Source organism: Lynx canadensis, chromosome B4 (genome assembly GCF_007474595.2).
Source record: "Lynx canadensis isolate LIC74 chromosome B4, mLynCan4.pri.v2, whole genome shotgun sequence".
NCBI lineage: Eukaryota > Metazoa > Chordata > Mammalia > Carnivora > Felidae > Lynx > Lynx canadensis.
Window position 1 is genome coordinate 68,498,569 of NC_044309.1, and position 19,773 is coordinate 68,518,341.

Consider the following 19,773-nt stretch of genomic DNA (forward strand, 5'->3'; position numbering starts at 1 on the left):
ATGACAAATCCAATCACATTTGTTTTAACATGGATTTTGCTAGGGAAATGAAAAGTTAGCACATGTTTATTGAGTATCAAGTATGTACCAAGCATGGCTCTGGGACTTTAAACTATAGCACTGAACAGAACTGTTAGTTTCTTGTCATTGAATGTTTTTTTGTTTGTTTGTTTGTTTTTGTTTTTGTTTTTGCACGGAAGCATTTAAGTAGGGATTGCTTTTGGAGATAGGGTACAGCGAAATTTTGGTGAAGGTGTTATTGGCATCTTTGATGTTCTTATGACAGATGCCATGTTACGAATAATTCACTATCTCCTGATTCCTTATTAGTAGCTACGTGGAACACTTTTATTCCTTTCATTTAACAGATGCTTATTTTTGGCACTTCTTTGGCACTATGCTACTGTGGCTGATGGCTGAGACCCAAGGTTATGTTCTTGATATCCATATATGCCCTAAGAACAAAAAATGAGACCAAGAGATCTTGTCCAGGGGCTAAGAGCACATTTCCTCTTTTTCAGTGAATATGAAAACAAATTGCTCTAAATCCTCAGTTATTGATGCTGTTTATAGTAATTTTTAAAAAGAAACTCTGGGTCATTTAATTATGATGAAGATTTTGCCCAATGAAATAATGTGAGTTCATTTTAAAAGAATTTGCCCTATATATGCCTTATGTCTTTACACCCTTAGGCCCAGTCCAGAAAATGTTAGGTCTGCCTGAGAATTTCTCATTAAGTTTAACATACTTGGATCTGATATGTCAAAATTCAATGGATAGGTTTATTAATAATCAGTTACATCAGCTTAGTATTATCTTAGGAAGTAAAAGGTCAGTAAGTAGTTGTTATCCTACCATTTTATCAGTGGACTCTTCTCCAAAGACTTCAAGTCATTATTCACTGCTTATAGAGTCACTTGAGATATAAAAAGTCTTTTTATAGTAATGAAAGAGCTCCCACAATTAGCCAGAAGGCAGCCATCTATCTTTTTAAATAGCTCAGCTTGGAGGAGAACAGGATTTCAGGTGATATTCAGTAGATGAATTGTTTTGACAAGATAAAGTTGGTGATACCAATCTGTGTTTTTTGCTGTAGGGATATATGTGTGTGTGTGTGTGTGTGTGTGTGCGCACATGTCCACAAGAAAAAAAAAAAGACATTCAGTGCAGAGTAGGAATTTGTTTCTCTAAAGATATGCAAATACAGAAGCAAACTCTGAAGAAGCTGTGTCCAACAATTCCTTACAATTATTATTAACTCTAAGTGATTACAACACGAATCTGTTTTTAGCTAATAACTGATACAATAGGATTTTGAAACATTTTATTTCAACATAATTTCAGGCTTACTGAAAAGTTGTAAGACTAGTACAAAGAATTCTCAAATACCATTCATCTAGATTCCCCAGATTTTAACATTACATTTGCTTTAGATTCATCCTCTACCTTCCCCCACCTCTCACCCTCTCTTTTTCATGAAGTTCTAAGGGTTAAGATCACCAGTAACAGACAAATCCATACCACTTGCTCCTGATAGGATAGATGGAGAAAGATACAACACCACTTCTAGGCATTCTTGCCAAAAACACAAAATCTGTACCTAATCAAGGAAACACACTAGACAAAGACACACTGAGGGATATTCTGTGAAATAACAATGCATATCAAATATATGAATACTTTAGATTTGCTATGTGATCTCAAAAGTTGTACTTTCTTTCTCCCTTAAAAATGCGACTTTTGCTAAATCCAAGAAACTGGTAATTGTATTTTTGATGCAACTAATTTTGCTAGTGAACTTAATTTGCAAAGATGGTAAGTTTCAACTTTTACCATACGTTTTTGTTATTGTTTGAATCAGAGAAGTTTATGTCTCGTTCTATCAGGCAGGGCCCCAGAAGGAAACGGAAGTCACAAAGGATTTAATTGAAGCGAATTTAAGGATGGAGCAACTTATAGGGGGTGTGAGCAGAGTTAAAAAGAACATAGGAAATCGCAATATAAAGAAGTCCTTACTGCCCATACCCTTGAAGAGGGACATTGAATGAGAGATGTGAACAGAACCTAGCAAGATCTGGTGTCCTGAAAGCCAGGTGGAGAGGGAGCTGGATAAAGACATATCGTACTAGCTCTCTTACCATTAACTGAACCAAACAAAATACATAAAGCAGGGAGCACAGTGACACAGTATACAGTGGTCAGTGTCCCAGAACACCGAGCTGGGTAGACTAGACTGTACATCTGATGGACAAACTAAGAACCACCAGCTCATGTGCCAAAAAACAGATACCTCCATTTCTTTCATTAACATAATTGAAATAAATCCATTTATATGAAGGTAAAAAAAAAAAACTGTGTTGCGTATATTTCAATTTATTTCCCTCAGTAAGAATCAAAACATACCATGACCTGTTCTTTAATAACAGGGATAATTTATATAAATAATCACTTCCAAATGGGAAAGCTTAGAAGAGAAGAATGTGGCAGTGGGAATCAGGAAAGAAACAGAAAATACAGAGGAAGGGCTACAAAAAATAAAACAAAAGCTAATCAAGGGAAAAAGCAATTAGGAAAGATGCATCCCCAAGATTGCCTATAACCAAAATGATCAATTTGTTCAAAAATAGTTCTGATAAATTCACAAAGAATGGGTCTACAATATCTTGATAAGAAAGGTTGAAGATGAATCATGCTTGCATTTGGGAATACCTCACTATCAAAGTGTGCGGTGAAAGGGATCAGGAAGTAGCACACTGTCCTAGAGTAGTGACCTCAGTGTCACAAGCAATTAGTTAAATGTAACAATAGGCTTTCGAAATATCTCCTTGGGTTACCGGGGGGTCTGCAATTCATTACTATTATATGTATGAGCCTTTTTAACATATTCAGTTTTTTAGGTTGTGAATGTATATCATGTCACGCAAAGGTTATTAAGGACAAATCCCACAACGTCACAAATTACGTAGGTTAGGCAATAGTCTTTACTGGTAAAACATACAAGTCAGGAGTGAGTAGCACGGGGAGTCGTGCAGGGGCCACAAACTGATGGACATGCATTGTTTCTGTAGTCCAGTGAAGGGATCCCCACCCACTGTTGCTCTCTTCTTTCGGAAACATTATCAGTAAGGAAACAGACTACAAGAATTTCAGAATATCCGGGTTAGAAGTTAGTGACTTCCATTTGGCTGGGAAAGCCAGTTGCCTTGCGCAGGGGGACTTTGGAGCTCAAAGCTGTAGCACCCCCACACACCAGGAAAATGAAGCTACCAGTCCCTCATAGTCCAAGCTTGCCAGAAGGAACCCCAGGATCACTTTTGGGTAAGTCTGCCTATTATATCAATGTGATCATTACATATTCGCGTCTAAAAATCCAGTAACCATGCTTTCAAAGCAGATCACTGCAGATCACACAGACTTTTGGCTTAATGCAATTTAACATTTCTTGTATTCTTCTAAAATTACATCATTTTCACAAACCCACCAGTCATTATTTTGTTCATTGATAACAGTAAAGCAGGTCAAAATTAATTTTGTCAATCTTTCACTAGGGTTTCTTCATATAATTTTGCACAATTCTTATTCTGTGTGTTCTTTTTACTATAAATATTTTTTCTCCTGTGCTATGCTTAATTGATATGACAGATGTCTACATAGAAGCAAACATACCAAAGTTGAGAAAAAAATTATATGCTTAAATTCCCTAAAATGAATTTAAAGATTATATATGACAAGTGTTTTAATGACAATAGGGTTTGGATTATTTTACATTTCTTCCATACCAAACATTTTAGCACCAATTTAAATATAATTTCCTCCTTTTATAAAATGTTACCAGACCATGTTTTTATTTATTTTTTTTTTTAATTTTTTTTTTCCAACGTTTATTTATTTTTGGGACAGAGAGAGACAGAGCATGAACGGGGGAGGGGCAGAGAGAGAGGGAGACACAGAATCAGAAACAGGCTCCAGGTTCTGAACCATCAGTCCAGAGCCCGACGCGGGGCTCAAACTCACGGACCACGAGATCGTGACCTGGCTGAAGTCGGACGCTTAACCGACTGCGCCACCCAGGCGCCCCCAGACCATGTTTTTACAACACCTCCATAACTATCAGAGAAGTTGATCAGCGTTCACATAGAGCCTTTCATCAAAATTAATTCCACATTTACTTGTGAAGGGGGAGATCTTATAAACTGGCATGCCCAACTAGAATTATATTACTTGGCTCTGAGGATCTATATGTAAATCATAGTAGATGATAGCACTGTATTATATAATTGAAATTTGCTAAGAGAGTAGAACTTAAATGTTCTCACCAAAAAAATTAATTAATCAATATGTGAAATGATGGATGTGTTAAGTAACTAGATGGTTGGAATCCTTTAATGGTATATACATATACCAAATCAACACAGTGTACACATTAAACGTCTTACCATTTTCCATGTCATCTATACCTCAGTAAAGTGAAATGAATGAATGAATGAGTGAGTGAATAAAAATTTTGTAAACATAAAAACTAATAATATTCAAGTTGAAGATTGGTCGATGTCACTTGCACGTAATCTACAGTATTCTATGCTTCTTCTCTTGAGTTTTCTTATATGTATTCTCCTATGAAAGGCACAGATGCATAAAAGGCCTTATTTTTCATAAGAGGAAACAGAGGTTTGGAAACCCTCATCATTCCCAAACAGCTGACTCTGGAAATGGCAACTCACCAGGGTGACTTGGTTATTCACGCACTTGTTTGCACTTCAAAAGGAAAAAAAGAAAAGCCTGTTTGTTTTCTGATACTCAAGAAAATTTTGCATGTGGCTGGATTTGAAGGAATAATCAAAGTAGCACAGCTCATATCCAAGCTGAGGCCACCAGTCACTCTGGGGAGGTTGCTGACAAGTGGCCCAGATTTTGCAGTTTATCCAAAAGGGTAGATTGTTCGTTAAACAGAAGCCTCATCAAACATTGCCGTGATATGGTTTACATATGAAAAGCTATATTCTTTACTTAACATTCACAAGTTGCTTATGGATTAATTAGCCCATCTGCCACAACAAATGTATTCACACTTCTTTTGCATTGGTTGCTGAAAAGTGACCGCCTTTCTCCTATCCACTTATCCCTATCAGTATAATGGAAAATAACTTTTTAGAAACAAGACACTTAATTTTTCAACTTATAAGTTCAGGGGTAAGAGAAAAACCTTCCCAGAAGATTGTTTCCCACGATTGGTTTTTCTTTTAGTCACCAAGTATTCGTTTATTTGTTGGGTCATCTGACTGCCTTACAACTGCTCCAAGTTTGATATGATTAAGACTGCTCCTGGGGCACCTGGGTGGCTTAGTCAGTTGAGCGTCCGACTTTGGCTCAGGTCATGATCTCATAGCTCGTGAGTTCGAGCCCCGCATCAGGCTCTGTGCTGACAGCTCGGAGCTCGGAGCCTGGAGCCTGGTTCAGATTCTGTGTCTCCCTCTCTCTCTGCCCCTCCCCCGCTCATGCTCTGTCTGTCTCTCTCTCTCTCTCTCTCTCTCTCTCAAAAATAAATAAACATTAAAAAAAAAGAATTTTTTTAAATAAAAAAAAAGACTGCTCCTTCCATGTGCTTCCAGTCCCAAATTTACAAGGACAACCACATGTCTCTATTGTAGAACTTCTTCAATTGGCATCTTCTCCTTTCTTATGCTGTGGCCGGTTCTGATCACCTCTCTAGATGCACAGTGTGCTGGTTTCTTCTCTATCTCAAATCAGGTGGCTTAATCATCATTTGAGAGTCCATTTGTCCCACTCTGGCACCTATAGCCCTTTGTCAAATAGCAATCACACAAGTCTTTTCAGTTATACTCCAATTGCTTTACTCTTGTTGTTCAGTAGTGGTAGAACCAAATCTGTTTTGGCCGCAATTATCAAAATGCCAGATGTGATAGTAATAGAGGGAGTTATCTCGTAGACTTCTCATGTTTATTATGACTCTAACCTCTCACCTGTGCCATTCAACAACGACTTTACAAAAAAGTCTCTTTCTCAATGCCATGTTTCAATCAAATCTCCAGCCTTTTTGAAACCCTTCTGGATGTAAACTTCAAACTCAAACCCCATGACAGATGGGTGTTTCTCTCCTAATTTTCAAATTACCTGTCTTCTCTTCCCATCAGTTTTGCTCCCGACCCTTTTTATCTAGTTTTTTTTTCTCCTGAAAATCAACTTCTCTCTTACTCTCCTAGGATTTTTGTTTCCCTCCATTTATTTAGCATCTCGAACATTTTGGCTACTTATATAAATGGGACACTGTTAACAGAGGGCTTCTCCATCTCCTGTCTCATTTTCACAAAACAAATAAAAATTGTATGTTGTTTGTACCAAAGCAAGGTTGAGACAAGAAAGAAAGAAGGGGGAGGGGGAGAGGAAGCACAGGAAGGAGAGAGGTAGAGAAAATGATAGAAATGAAATAGAATGATAAGGATGTGGCACCATGAAATATCAGATACCTTGCTGTTGGTTTAGGATCTAGCCACTTGGGAAAAATGAAGTATGGCCACTGATTTATTTGTTAATTGACTACAAAATTTTTTCTACAGTATTAAAACCTTAGGTATTCTTCCATGTTCTTCTTCCCCGGTGTAATTGATGATAACTGAGCAAAGCAACTGCCAGAAAATCCCAATTAAGCTATTCTTTTCTGTTGTTGTGAAAAGCATAATTTATAAAATGGTGACCTTTTGGTAGGCTAACAGTATGTTGATGAACTTCAAGTGAAGTGAAAAAAAAAAGTGTTTTGTTATCATCAGTGCTTACATTTTCTAAGAGATCACGTGAGACAGAGCCTTTAAAGGTCATAGACTTCTTTACTTTGAGAGATATTAAATAGCTTATGAAAATAGAGGTCAGCTGCATGATAACTGGAAGAAAAGAGCATTCCCAATGGGGAAGTAAGATATTTGAGATTATATTGACTGTCATTTTTGAAGATTGTATTTGATTGTCCTTAAAGCAAAAAATGAAATTTGCATATAAATGCTATAATTGTAAATGAATGAATGTACAGGTCTTAAAATCAATAGCTATTGATCTTGCTGTAAGAACGCTAATATGGTCTGCATATACTAAGTGTTATAATAAGAACTAATTATTTCACAGTCTAAAATAGTCTTTAGTAATTTTTATGTTTCTGCTTAAATTGTTATACTTTTCTGGATTTTGCAAAAAATAATCATGAATCAGTAAGGAGCCCACTTTTTAAAATTATTCTTGCTTCGAAAATCACTAAAACAAGAAACAACAGAATACCAAGACTTGATTATAGGCAACGTGCTGAGACACCTTGAGGAAGAAATAGAATAATGGCATTAGTCTGTCCACTACTTAATGACACACAATTTATGTGTTAGAAGGATTTAATGTGTGACTGGAAGACACCCTGGCCACAAATTATTTTTCCCTTTACCCTCAGATACTGCTTGAAGTCCTTCAAAAAGGGCACTGTCTTCTTTCATTCTACCACTGTTGGAGGTCACTTTAAATGAAAAGCTTTAACATATTGACATGTTACAGTAGGTTTTAAGTAGTCGATAATAGATTATGACCAAGAATTCTTTTCAGAGTAGGAAGGGTGTAAGACTTTCCCAAAATGGATATTCACTAATCTGAAGGGACACCATAAAGTGGGAAGCCTGGAGACAAATGGCAATTTCTCCCTACCACATAGATTCTGGTAGAACAATCTTTCCTACCATTGGATCATCTTCTACAACCCTGAAACTTATAAATACTGACCACAGTATGAAACATAAAGATGATACCAGCCAACATGAGAGGCTAGATTTTAGGCTGTGTTTTTCCATTCTTGGACTTCACTTATCATCTGTTGATGACACATCCTCAGGGGAGACAGTGGTGGGCCTAGCCCAAAGTGTCATTGTCCAGTAGTTCAAAGAATGAATGCCTGTGTCCATACCTGTCCCTTCTTCACATATTCCCATATGCTCAAAGTCATCCAGACATCCCAAGGTTGTACCAATAAAAATTTAGTAGTCACGTTCAAGTTTTTTCCTTGGAGAAAAGAATCAGAGTGAGAATTTACAGAATAGAGAGTGTGGGCACACTGGTAGGTAACCATTCACATCTTTTACTGAAGTTTCTTACTAGTGATCCAAGAACTGTACTGGGACATATTTTGCTGGTGAGGAAACTTAATTGCTCAATTTTTGAAGGCACATTAACTCTTTCAGGGTCCATTGAGTAAATTAGCTCCTCCAGGTCATTAAGCCTGTCTCTACATGACATGACGATTTCTACCTGGCATTGTATCATTTACCCCCAAACACCCCATACTTGCTCTGAGCGCATACATATTCTTTGTCTACTCAGGGAGAGAGAATGTGCTCATTTGGATGTCAGCAACTGTTCTAATACTGCAACTCAGCGACTCCCTTTGCTTCTTTTTAAGGCACCCAGGGATCTCTAAGGATTTGCTGGTGCATAGCAGTTATCAGAGCCTCCCCACCAGGCGGGTGGCTTAGTTGTCTAGAAATGGTATAATTTCAGGGGTTTTAAGCACAGTATTGTGCCCCCAAGTATCTCTTCCTATCTGCAAAAGCCAACATTATTGATTCATTTAGGGTGGGAATTGTGCTGTAGTCCTTGATGCTGTAGTCCTTTATTAAAACACAACTTCCACTAAGGGACTCTGCTCTCAGGACCCATTTTAGAGAAATAAATTGACAGCTATTTGAGAGCAATCTGTACTGCCATTGGAGAGGATGTTTAGAAGAGTGTGTGACTGTTTGGAATGCCACAAAGGCTAGGGAACGTCATTGGCTCTTGATGATTAGGCATGGGAGAGTCTCACAAAAACAATGATTTTTCTCTTCCACATGCCAGTGGTTGGCCCTGCTGAGAAGCACTGGTGGAGGGCAAAGGTAAATGTTCCCTATTTCTCTGTTCTGTCCAGGGCTACCTTGGAGAGTCATAAATGGATATAAATAAACACAGGTGAGGATCCAACTGCACATAGTATACTCAGACATGTTTTAGAGCAGTGTTCCTTTCAAGTGCATCTAAATCAGCTGGGATTTGTTAATATGCCAATTCTGATTCAGCGGGTCTGGGATAGGGCCAGGGATTCTGCATTTCTAATAATCTCTTATGCAATGCTTAGCTGTGGGTCCACAGACCACACAGAATAGCAACGATTTAAGATAAAACGTACATGACAATGACATGGTCTTGGGTTCAAAAGTGATGAAAATGAAAGAAATTTGACAACACCCAAAAAATTGGATTTCAGGCCAGTAAGACTTGGATTAAATATTGAAAATCCCACCAAGAGATTGATAGAACATTAAAAAAAAAAGATATACTTAACATTTCGATCTATCTGAAGATTTGGGTGAATGTTTTCTGAGGCTGATGTGTTATTTAAATTTTTAAGTCTAGGCACTCCTGGGAGGCTCAGTCGGTTAAGCGTCCAACTTTGGCTCAGGTCATGATCTCACCATTCCCGAGTTTGAGCCCCATGTCGGCTGTGTTCTGACTGCTCAGCACCTGGAGCCTGCTTTAGATCGGTGTCTCTGTCTCTTTCTGCCCCTCCCCCACTCATGCTGTCTCTGTCTCTCAAAAATAAATAAATGTTAAAAAAAAATTATAAAAAAATTTTGTCTTTAACTGAGGTTCCTCACAATGTACTTCTAAAGAAACAATAAGCAGTTGGTTTCCTAATCTTCACCTCCGCATGTTGGTGAAGAGTTCAATAAATGTCAGTGTCTTATTAAATATTGCTTTACAAAACTCGTATCAGAGCTGGTTTAAACTCACCCTCCCCACCCTTTATTAATCTACGATGACAGCCTCTCTGTTCTTTCCTCTGAGATGAGAAATGTGCTTTTATCTTCACAGGTCAATGGGAAGGATCTCTCAAAGGCCACCCATGAAGAGGCAGTGGAAGCTTTTCGAAATGCCAAGGAACCCATTGTGGTCCAGGTGCTAAGACGGACGCCTCTCAGTAAACCTGCGTATGGAATGGCCCCGGAAGTGCAGCTCATGGACGCCAGCACTCAGACAGACATCACCTTTGAACACATCATGGCTCTGGCCAAACTTAGACCACCTACCCCTCCAGTGCCAGACATCTGTCCATTTCTGCTCTCAGACAGGTATCTTTCCTGTCATTTTTCCCACAGCCCTATTTGTTGTCATTCAGCCGTGTCGAGTAGGGGTTGGAGAGAATCAGTCACACTAGCAAGTTGACAATTAGAGAGACAGGATCTCAGTTCTGTTTGGAAAATGTCTCTGCCGTGTCCGTATCCAATTAGTTCTCAGCTGCCCCTGCTAGCTACTCTCCCTGACCCACAGAGTTGCTTCACTTTGGGAATCATGCTTGCTGAGGAGCGATGAAAAATTCTGGCTCTGATTAGTTCATCTTCATATTTCCAGCCATCAAAAGCCTTATGCCACTCATGAGCACTGGTCAGGGAAATAGCTTCTCTCACCAAAGCTGCCAAAAACCTTATTAAGACTGACACAGAAGTGGCATGTTGGCAGTATATTCTCCTCTGTGAGTTGCCGCTCTCCCTTTCACTCTTTTGCTTTTCTCTTCTTTAAAGGAAAAGCTAGGAAATTAATTTAATTAAAGTGTAATTCTCCAAAGAAAGCAATTACCCAATATATTGAGATGTAAGCAAAAAATCCTGGCTGTCAGTGAGTAAGTACAGAGCACCGTGAAATAAGGATCTATTAAATGAATAGTTCTTCCCAATTTTTACCTAATTTCAAGGGAGTTAGAGATATTCTATTCAAATAATCTTACTTGTACAGTTTTGTTTTATGAGAAAGTGTTTTGCCCCATACATTTTGTTCTATGAGCTTTTAAGCAAATGTTCAAACATTATAGAGAGTTTGATTTATAAGAACAATAGTCTCTTTGGACTGCATTTTCATTGCCTACTGCAATCCATTTGACACATTATAAAACACGGATCTGATCATGCCAGTTCCCTGCCCTTTAGCGGCTTTTGTTAGGTTCATTCCAGTGGCTCACAGGTGTACATTAGAATCACCTGGTGATTTTGAAAGGCAGAATCAATGCGATGGCTGAATCCCACGTCAGGCCAATTAAAAAGGAGTTTTTAGCGTGAGGCCCGAGCGCCAACATTTTTCAGAAACCACCCTAGGCATTTTTAACGTGCAGCCATGTTTTTGGAAACTGCTCCTTGAAACTTCAAGTCCCGGGAGGGTAGGAGCCCTGTTTATCTTGCTTATGACTCCATTCATGCGTGTATTCCTTATTAAATAGCCCCCTTCATCAGGCACTGGAACTAGGTGCCGGGCTTAAAACCAGTAACAAAACTAAAGTCACTCCCTCCTGGAGCTTATATTCTAGAGGAGGAGATGAAGAACACACAAGCAAACAAATATATAATATCTTTTAGTACAGCCTGATACAGGGTAGCCTTCCAATAAACACTTTAATGAATGAATAATAGTTAATTTGTATTAGCTAATCTGACACTTGTCAGGTAATATTAGTTTTCATTCATTGACGCATTTAGTCCTCATAACAATCTTTTGAGGGAATGCACCGTATTATTATCATCATGGACATGGGTAGATGTTAGGTAATTTGGCCAAGGTCACATAGCAAGGAAGTGATAAGGCCAGGGTCCTGAGCCTAAGAGGTCAGACCCCAGCACCCACTCTCTTAACCAGTATCCTGTGTCGCTCTTCATAAGTCCTGCAGATCTTAGCTTAGAGGCAGCCTCTTCTAGCAAACTTCCTAGGGCTGCAGAAGGGACATCCCCCCATCTGCTCTCATAGCCTCCATATCTCCCCTTAAGTATCAATCACATCATATTAGCAGTCCCGCTTACTGCTCTACCCAATTCATAGGGCAAGAACTGGATTTTGTGCACCAGCAGATTTCTAGCACTTGGCGTTGGGCCTAGCATCTGATAGGCAATAAATGTTTATTGAATGAATAAGGTGCCCCTCCTGGCAGGGCTCCCTTCTTACCAACTGAAAGATAAGGAAAACACATCAGATGCCCAAAGCAGCAGGCTTAACAGTTTACCAGCACAAAAGGGTTTTCAGAGCCAGCCCAAATTTAAGCAAGGAGGACTTACTATTAGAACCAGTAAGCAAGATGCCGCTTATACGGCTTTTGCTATTTGGGGTTCAACTTGATTAACCCGCTGTGGGGACGACAGCCATAGATAGCACTGAGAAGGGGCTGGTAGGATATTTATGTTGCCTGTGTGAGGGCACCAGGATGCATCTCTCTTGCCTTTCAGCTACAGATAAGGAAACTAATTTATACCACTAACTCCAGTTTTTCAACAATGTCTACACTGGCAGGACTTAGAGGTTTCACTTGCCACCAGCTTGGTTAAACGCACTGAGGCTTTTTCACTGCTTTTTTAAACATAGAGATGCCCTCATGCCCTTTACTGTTAAACTGTGCTTAGCCTTCATATGGTGTAATGTATACAATCCATATCATGCCATACAGTAATTTTAAAGCACTTCTATGAATTATTTAAGATGTTTGTCCAAAATCAGATATATAAAAGTCAAATACAATGCCCTGGGTCCCCCTCATTTCCTTTAATCTTCTCCCCATCCCCAAGAATTTTCTGAAGGGATTATGAAGCCCAATGGCTTCTAGGAATTTCCGGTGAGGTATCACCATGAATACTGATTAATATTTGTGCACGGACCCTCAATCAAAAAGGGGGAAATGTGGTTATGAAGGAGAACAAGGTCTTAAGGAATGAGGGTAATGGGAGTATGTTTTACAATCTGAAAAATAGGTGCTTTTGAAAACAGATTCAGAAAACAGTTTGGGGCTGTGTATTATGAAATTGGTAGTACTTTGTTGCCAAATCCACCTCTTCGGGTAGAGTGCGGTCTCAAAGGCCACACACCCATGTATGGAGCAAGTCACATTTGGTGGAATGAACACAGGCCAGGTGGTATCAGTCAAGCACCATGGCCTGACAGGGGGTTCACATCAGACCCTTCAGACGAGGTCGGGCGCGTTCAGGGTGGTATGGCCGTAGACTCACATCAGACCCTTCAGAGCACCGTTCTGGCCACGGGCCCCTACTCTTGGTATTCTCTCAGAAAATCAAACTGATGGACCAGTTGTAGAGGAGAAAGGAAACTATTGCTCTTTCTGAGTTTTTAGTTCACTTATAGGCTGGATCACTCCAGGTCTTATTGCAAAGCAGAGAAGACTCAAGTGAAATTTTAAAATCAGTTTTAATCTTTAAACCAACCTTTTTGATCCACTTCTACCATATTGCTATATTCCCCATAGCTGCCATTCTCTTCATCCGATGGAGCATGAATTTTATGAGGACAACGAGTATCTTTCCAGCTTGCCTGCTGATGCAGACAGAGCAGAGGACTTTGAATATGAGGTAAGATTGTTTTCACACCACTTCACGTTTCTTCACGAAGTTATGGTGGAGGGGGTGTGCCTAACAAGGAAAAAATTAATTTATTGCTGCAAGAAATATTTTGTCTATTACATATCTAGGGTGAGTTCTTTTAAGTACTATTTGTTTTAGTGTTTGGTTCTAGTATTTTCAATATATTAGAAAACATGTTTATCATATAAGCTTGAAAATAATTTGCTCACATTTATGTTGCTTTTTATAAATATTGTATCAGCTACATTTTTCCTTCTTTCTATAATGTAAGGTAATTTCCAAGTAGAGTTTGAAAAAAAAACATATTTAAAACCAAGATTGTGCTTAGTGTTTTCATTCATTGCATAGTACTTTTATTTTAACTGATAAACTAGATTGTATTATATTAGTAATATTTTCCTTCATTTATTCAGTATTCTCTTTATTTGTGACTCAAGTATGTACTCTAAACTGTAGTTTCACTGACTTTCTAGAAAGAGAGATGGCCTAATGCCCTTTGTGGTTTAGCCTTCATACAGTATACGTTAGAATATCTGTACTGTGATATATAACAATTGCAAAAGCCCATTGATTAATTATTTAAAAGCTTTCACAAAAGTTAAAGGATTTATCCTAATATTTCCTCTGCTGCTGCAGTCTATAAATCTTTGAAAGGTTTCAAACCACTCTGACATTTGGAAATAAAGTAGATTGAGGAGGTAAAGAAGCTTTGGTAAACAGGCAGAGAACCCATGATTATCTGCCCTTTTAATGCTTTAGATGATGTCATACAAGTTCAGCAAAATGTTCTTTTCCATTTTACAACCAGGAAATCCTGAAATCTCTTCCCTTAGGAGAATCTGAAGTCAAATAAGGCCGATTCAGTGAAGCTCACCTAAAGCAAATAGACATTTATTTGAAATCTTCCCTCCCCCAAAAGTCATTGCTGGGGATTACAGAAACCATTATTTCTTTTCAGCCAGAATTTGGAAGGATGTGCAGTGATACCTAATATCTGAGTAGATGGTTGAGGCATTGTTGTTGTTCCTGCTAATTTTTTATCCCCTATCCATTAAGTTGATTGAAAAGTTTTATTTTATAAATCCACTCAAGGACTGCTGTGCCCCGAAATATCCATTAAGTTTTGTCTTCTCATGGAAAATAAAATACAAAATGGAGTCTCTTATCCAAATAATTCAAGATTAAATGATGTTTTTCTTTCTGTTAATGAATACTTTGGGCTTAGGGACTGGAATTCCCTAGATCACTTCAGCTTTTTATTTAGTTTGTGCCTTCAAGCTTTATCAAAATAAATCTGTGTTTGGAGGGAGAGTGTGGAAGAGAGACTTGCTTAGGCTAAGCAGGTTAACAGTAAAAATTACTTTAATTGATTACTATATCATTGACTATATTACAATACAGACAAATTTTTGTACCCTTGTATAGGGCTCACTGTAGCTGAACCACATTCTCTTTTTTGAACAATATAAATCTCTAATAGATGCCAGTGTTAGTGTCATGACAGTGGTAAATGCTCAGACAGGTCCTCTGTAGCCTGTAATCTCAACTAATCACAGCATCATAGTCATTAATTTGCTGTCAGCTGTGATTCTCTTGCCGAAGGCATCTTTGTAAGTGATTGGAAATAAAGAATGTTCCTGTGAAATTTAAATAAGGAAGAAGTTACTGTGACAGGCTTCAATCATGAGAAAGAATGCATTTGAAAGCATTCTACATGATTAAAGATAGAGGTGGGGGCATAGGGGAATATCCTAAGAATAATTTACCAGATTTAAGAGAGAACAATGGTTCTACCTAGTATCCCTCAGTCTGTTACAGTTATGTGACAGAGTGGCACACACCAACCTTCATGACCATGTCAGATTAGACTGTAAAATCTAGTCCGCTGCTATCACCAAAACGGATTGTGGATGCCACATTAAGTGGGAATCTGGATTTAGAAATGACAGTCCCGTCTTATGCACTATTGTACTTAGAAGCAGACTGGTCAAGTGCTTCTGTGCGCAGCTAAGATGACCCCAGTTCCTCCAGAAGCTCTGTCATAACCCAAGAGCTCTGAGTATGCATTGGATGAGTACCTTCATCCAGCACTTTTGTGCCACCTAGAGATTACCAGAAACAAGTCTAATGGCCAAAGAAAGGACTTCATCTCAAAAAAAGATACTCATTTCTCCTCAACCTAAACATGAACACACATCAGCAGACAATCAGGGAAGTGGAAGGAAGATTCATTTTCCCTCTGCTTTCATTCGTTTCTATCATCAAAATTTAATGAGCACTTAAAATATGGCAGGCTCTTACCTAAGTATGGGATTGATGAAGGTCCTGCCCTAGTGTAGCTTAACCTCTAGGGGGAAAAGGTGGACAACAAACAAGTAAAGACATTATATGTTAGATGGTGATAAGTGCTCCTGAAGAACAACAGCATAGATAATGGAGAAAGGAAATACGTGGTGTTGGGAGGGGGTGTTGCTGTCTCACACAGGGTGGTCAGGGAAGACCTCTCTCATAGGAACCTTAAAGAAAGTAAGAGAGCTAGCCATGTAGCTATATGAGCGGGGAACACTCCAGATGAAGGGAAGGCCAAGTGCAAGGGACCTGGAGCAGAAGCATGCCTGGCGTGTTTAAGGAACAGCCAAAGCCAGTGTGTGATCACAGCAGGGGCGAGGCCCAGAGTGGCAAGAGGTGAAGTCAGAATGAGGAGGGGCTTATGTCAAGGAACTTTCTCTTTGATTATGAGGATGGGATGCTGCTGGAGAAGAGCTGAAGCCCGGCAATATCCCCCTGGCTGCTGGAATGAGTTTGACAGTGGGGAAGCACAGGCTGGCGAGCAGAGAGGTGGATGCACCTGGATGGTGATTCAGGAAGGGCAGAGACATGGTCTGGAAGGACAGCATCCACGCCTGCGCACAGGGCTTTGCCTACATGCCCATGTTTCCATCATTTGCCTTGGAGCTGTGATATAGTTTGTGCTATAGTGGTTTTTCTTCTGACTTTTCAAAAGCAAAATATCATGGACCAGAGTGAAACACAGCTTTTTGGCATCCGCTGAAACTAACATAATAAATCTACTCTCTAAAAGTCAGGAAATGTACAGAACTGCATTTCTAAATTTGCTAAAATGCCAGGTATGCAACTTATATAGGCCCTTTTTTAAAGGCCTACTTGCTATTGACTCAGTGAACCAAAGCTGATCTGTCTATCTTGTGCATACATATTTAGGGACTTTTAGTGCATGGATTATTGACCCAATAGACCAAAACGGATCTGACTATCTTGTAAATACATATTTAGGGACTTTTTAACATGCAGATTATTGCATTGATAGACTGAAACAGCTCCCTTCAGAGCCATGATAGGCAGCAAATGCTTCTTTGGAGATATTATAGTCAGTGTGTGAATGTTATGGTGACTCTGGTGTGTTAGGGACCTCTATGAAATTTTAGTGACACCCATATCTCACCATGGCCTATCAGCACTTTGCCTAAGAAAATTATTTGACTGGCTCTAAAATTTCTCCACAGTGCTTCAGAAAAACCTCAGAGAACCAGCCTGCATTAAAAGGCTCACAGCCTTAAATTTGTTCTCTTTAAAAAATGATGGCATTTGTTCTCTAATTAAAAATGATAAAGGATTTTAATTTTATTTTTGAGAGAAAGAATATAAAATATCGGAAATTAACAAACCCATCATAAGAGTCGAGGTGCTCCACGCCACTGAAATACCACTGAGGATTAAGCATCTTCTTTTCTTTATTTTCAACTTTGTGCATTTCTTTGTCCCAGAGCCAGCTAAAGGTTGAAATAAATCATAAATAGCCCTTAGCAAGTCAGAGGCAGATCTCAAATCCAACCTCTACCAGAAATAATTTAAAGGGAAAGGCTTCAAGAAATATAGAGCCCTTTCATCCAACCCCTAAGAAAGATATGTTTGCCAGTACCAGAGTGCAAGGAAGATGCTGAATTTTCTGCAGCATTTGCCATTAACTCTCAAAAGTCAGTGCTGATAGAGAAGAGTCAGAGAAGCGATATTGAACTAATATTAAAGTACAACATTTCACTAGTGTAAAACATTAGGTCAGCCAAGACAAGCCAACAATTTAAACAACACTTAGAAGTCTGGTGGTTTCCATCACCTAGAAATGAGGAGGGCACCTTTTGGGATGAGCACTGGGTGTTGTATGGAAACCAATTTGTCAATAAATTTCATAAAAATAAATAAATAAATAAATAAAATATGTTGAAAAAAAAATGCTACTCACGATAATGCTACTCTACTCCTCCCCCTAAGACGAAGCTGAACGCTCAACAGCCTGAATTAAGTGCACGTCAAGTTCCCCTTATGGATACATGGTCATCAAAATGAGAAGGAATTTAGAAGTTGGCTCAAAGAGGTTTTTAAGGTAGACAGGAGAGAAGGACATGTATATGTCAGAGTTCTGTATACGTGTCAACTGAAAACCCAATTTGGGCCAGTATCTATAAATAGGAAAGAGTATTTAGTATATTAATTAGCTTCCTCTTGGCAATTCTTATGCAAAACATAAGTAAACCCTGGTGCTATGCTGAGAAGTATCGTTTTGCAAAATTTATTTCCCAGAGCTGGATCCTTATGAATATGTGGAGAATACTTGTGACAATTTACGTAGATAATCTCTCTCTTACATAGTTCAAGAAAAGAGAATTATGAATCAAGGAGATGTTCATTCAAAAAAAAAAAAATGAGAGGATAGGCATTCACGAGATTTCAGTCATATCTTTTTGAGTAGCTTCATGACTTGTGAAACAAACTTAGAGAAAAATCTAGTGTGTGTGTGCAGAGCTTTGTGGCTCCTTTCCAGGCTGTGAGGACAGAGGCCTTAGCTGCCTGTTGATCACTACATGACATCACCCTAATCATAATGGGTGCTCGTATTTATGACTGAATGAAGGAGGATGCCCACTGTTGTCCACATGGATCAAATTCTGAGCAGTGTAGTCTCTTTGTGCCTTTTTGTTTTTGTTTCTTTATTTAAAAAATTTTTTTAATGTTTATTTTCGAGGTAGAGTGTAAGAATGGGGGAGGGGCAGAGAGAGAGAGAGGGAGACACAGAATCCAAAGCAGGCTTCAGGTTCTGAGTTGTCAGCACAGAGCCTGATGGGCTGGAACTGATCATGACCAGAGCCAAAGCTGGAGGCTTTACCTACTGAGCCACATAGGGTGCCCCTCTTTGTGCCTTTTTGAACAAGGGAATTAGAAAGGAACCTGGGACTACCATGCAGACAACAGATGTCTTTGCCTTTTTCCTTTTTTTTTAAGTTTATTTGTTTATTTTGAAAGAGAGATAGAATGCAAGTGAGCGAGGGGCAGAGAGAGAGGGAGAGAGAAAATCCCAAGCAGGCTTCATCTGGACAGATGTGGGGCTCAATCTCACAAACCGCAAGATCATGACCTGAACCGAAATCAAGAGTCAGATGCTTAACCAACTGAGCCACCCAGGAGCCCCAGTATTTGTTCCTTTTTAATAAGGTTTGTACCCTTCTGTAATGTCTCCCTAGTTGCTGCACCCTCCAGTCCCTGGTAACCATTTTTGACTCTGCCTATAAATTTGACTTGTTTTTTAGTGTTTTTAGATTCCACATATAATAATACTATGCAAATTTCCTTCTGCGACTTATTTCACTTAGCATAATGCTCTCAAGGTCCATCTAGGTTGTAGCAAATGGTGGGATATCCTTCTTTCTCGTGGCTGAATAATATTCCATTACACACACACATACATTCACATGCATAAGCCACATCTGCTTTATCTATCCATGCACTGACAGACACTTTAGTTGTTTCCATTCTTTGGCTATTGTGAGTAGAGGTATTTTTTCTTTACATCAGGGTTTTTTTTTATTAAAAACACTTTTTTAATGTTTATTTATTTATTGAGTGAGAAAGAGAGAGAGCAAGTGGGGAGGGGCAGAGAGAGAGAATCGCACACAGGCTCTACACTGTCAGCATAGAGCCTGATGAGGGTCTTGAATCCACAAACCACAAGATCATGACCTGAGCCGAAATCATGAGTCGGATGCTTAACTGACAGAGCTACCCAGGTGCCCCTCTTTATGTCAGGGGTTCTAATCCAAGTGTCATTTTCATTTCACTTAAACACTTATAAGGAAAAAGCCAAAATGTGGGAAACGAGGAGAGATGAGGAATGAAATAGAATTTTAATGGTCTTTGCAAAATTCATCCCTGCTGATTATCATCTTATAAGAATCACATACTTGATATGAATTTGATATATCCCTAAATTCACCCCTGTACTTTCTTTATAACTTCCTTACCAAAGGATCATCCAATAAATTTGTGAAACAACAA

At 38.9% G+C, this 19,773-nt stretch overlaps 1 protein-coding gene across 1 annotated transcript in view; it reads left to right on the forward strand.

Annotated features, from left to right (window-relative positions):
- PDZRN4 (PDZ domain containing ring finger 4) overlaps nt 1-19,773 on the forward strand; it is a 371,646-nt gene that overhangs the window by 291,411 nt on the left and 60,462 nt on the right. The window contains 2 exon segments of the mRNA XM_030322548.1: nt 9,893-10,149; nt 13,311-13,413. Of these exon segments, the coding sequence (XP_030178408.1) occupies nt 9,893-10,149; nt 13,311-13,413 (360 nt within the window).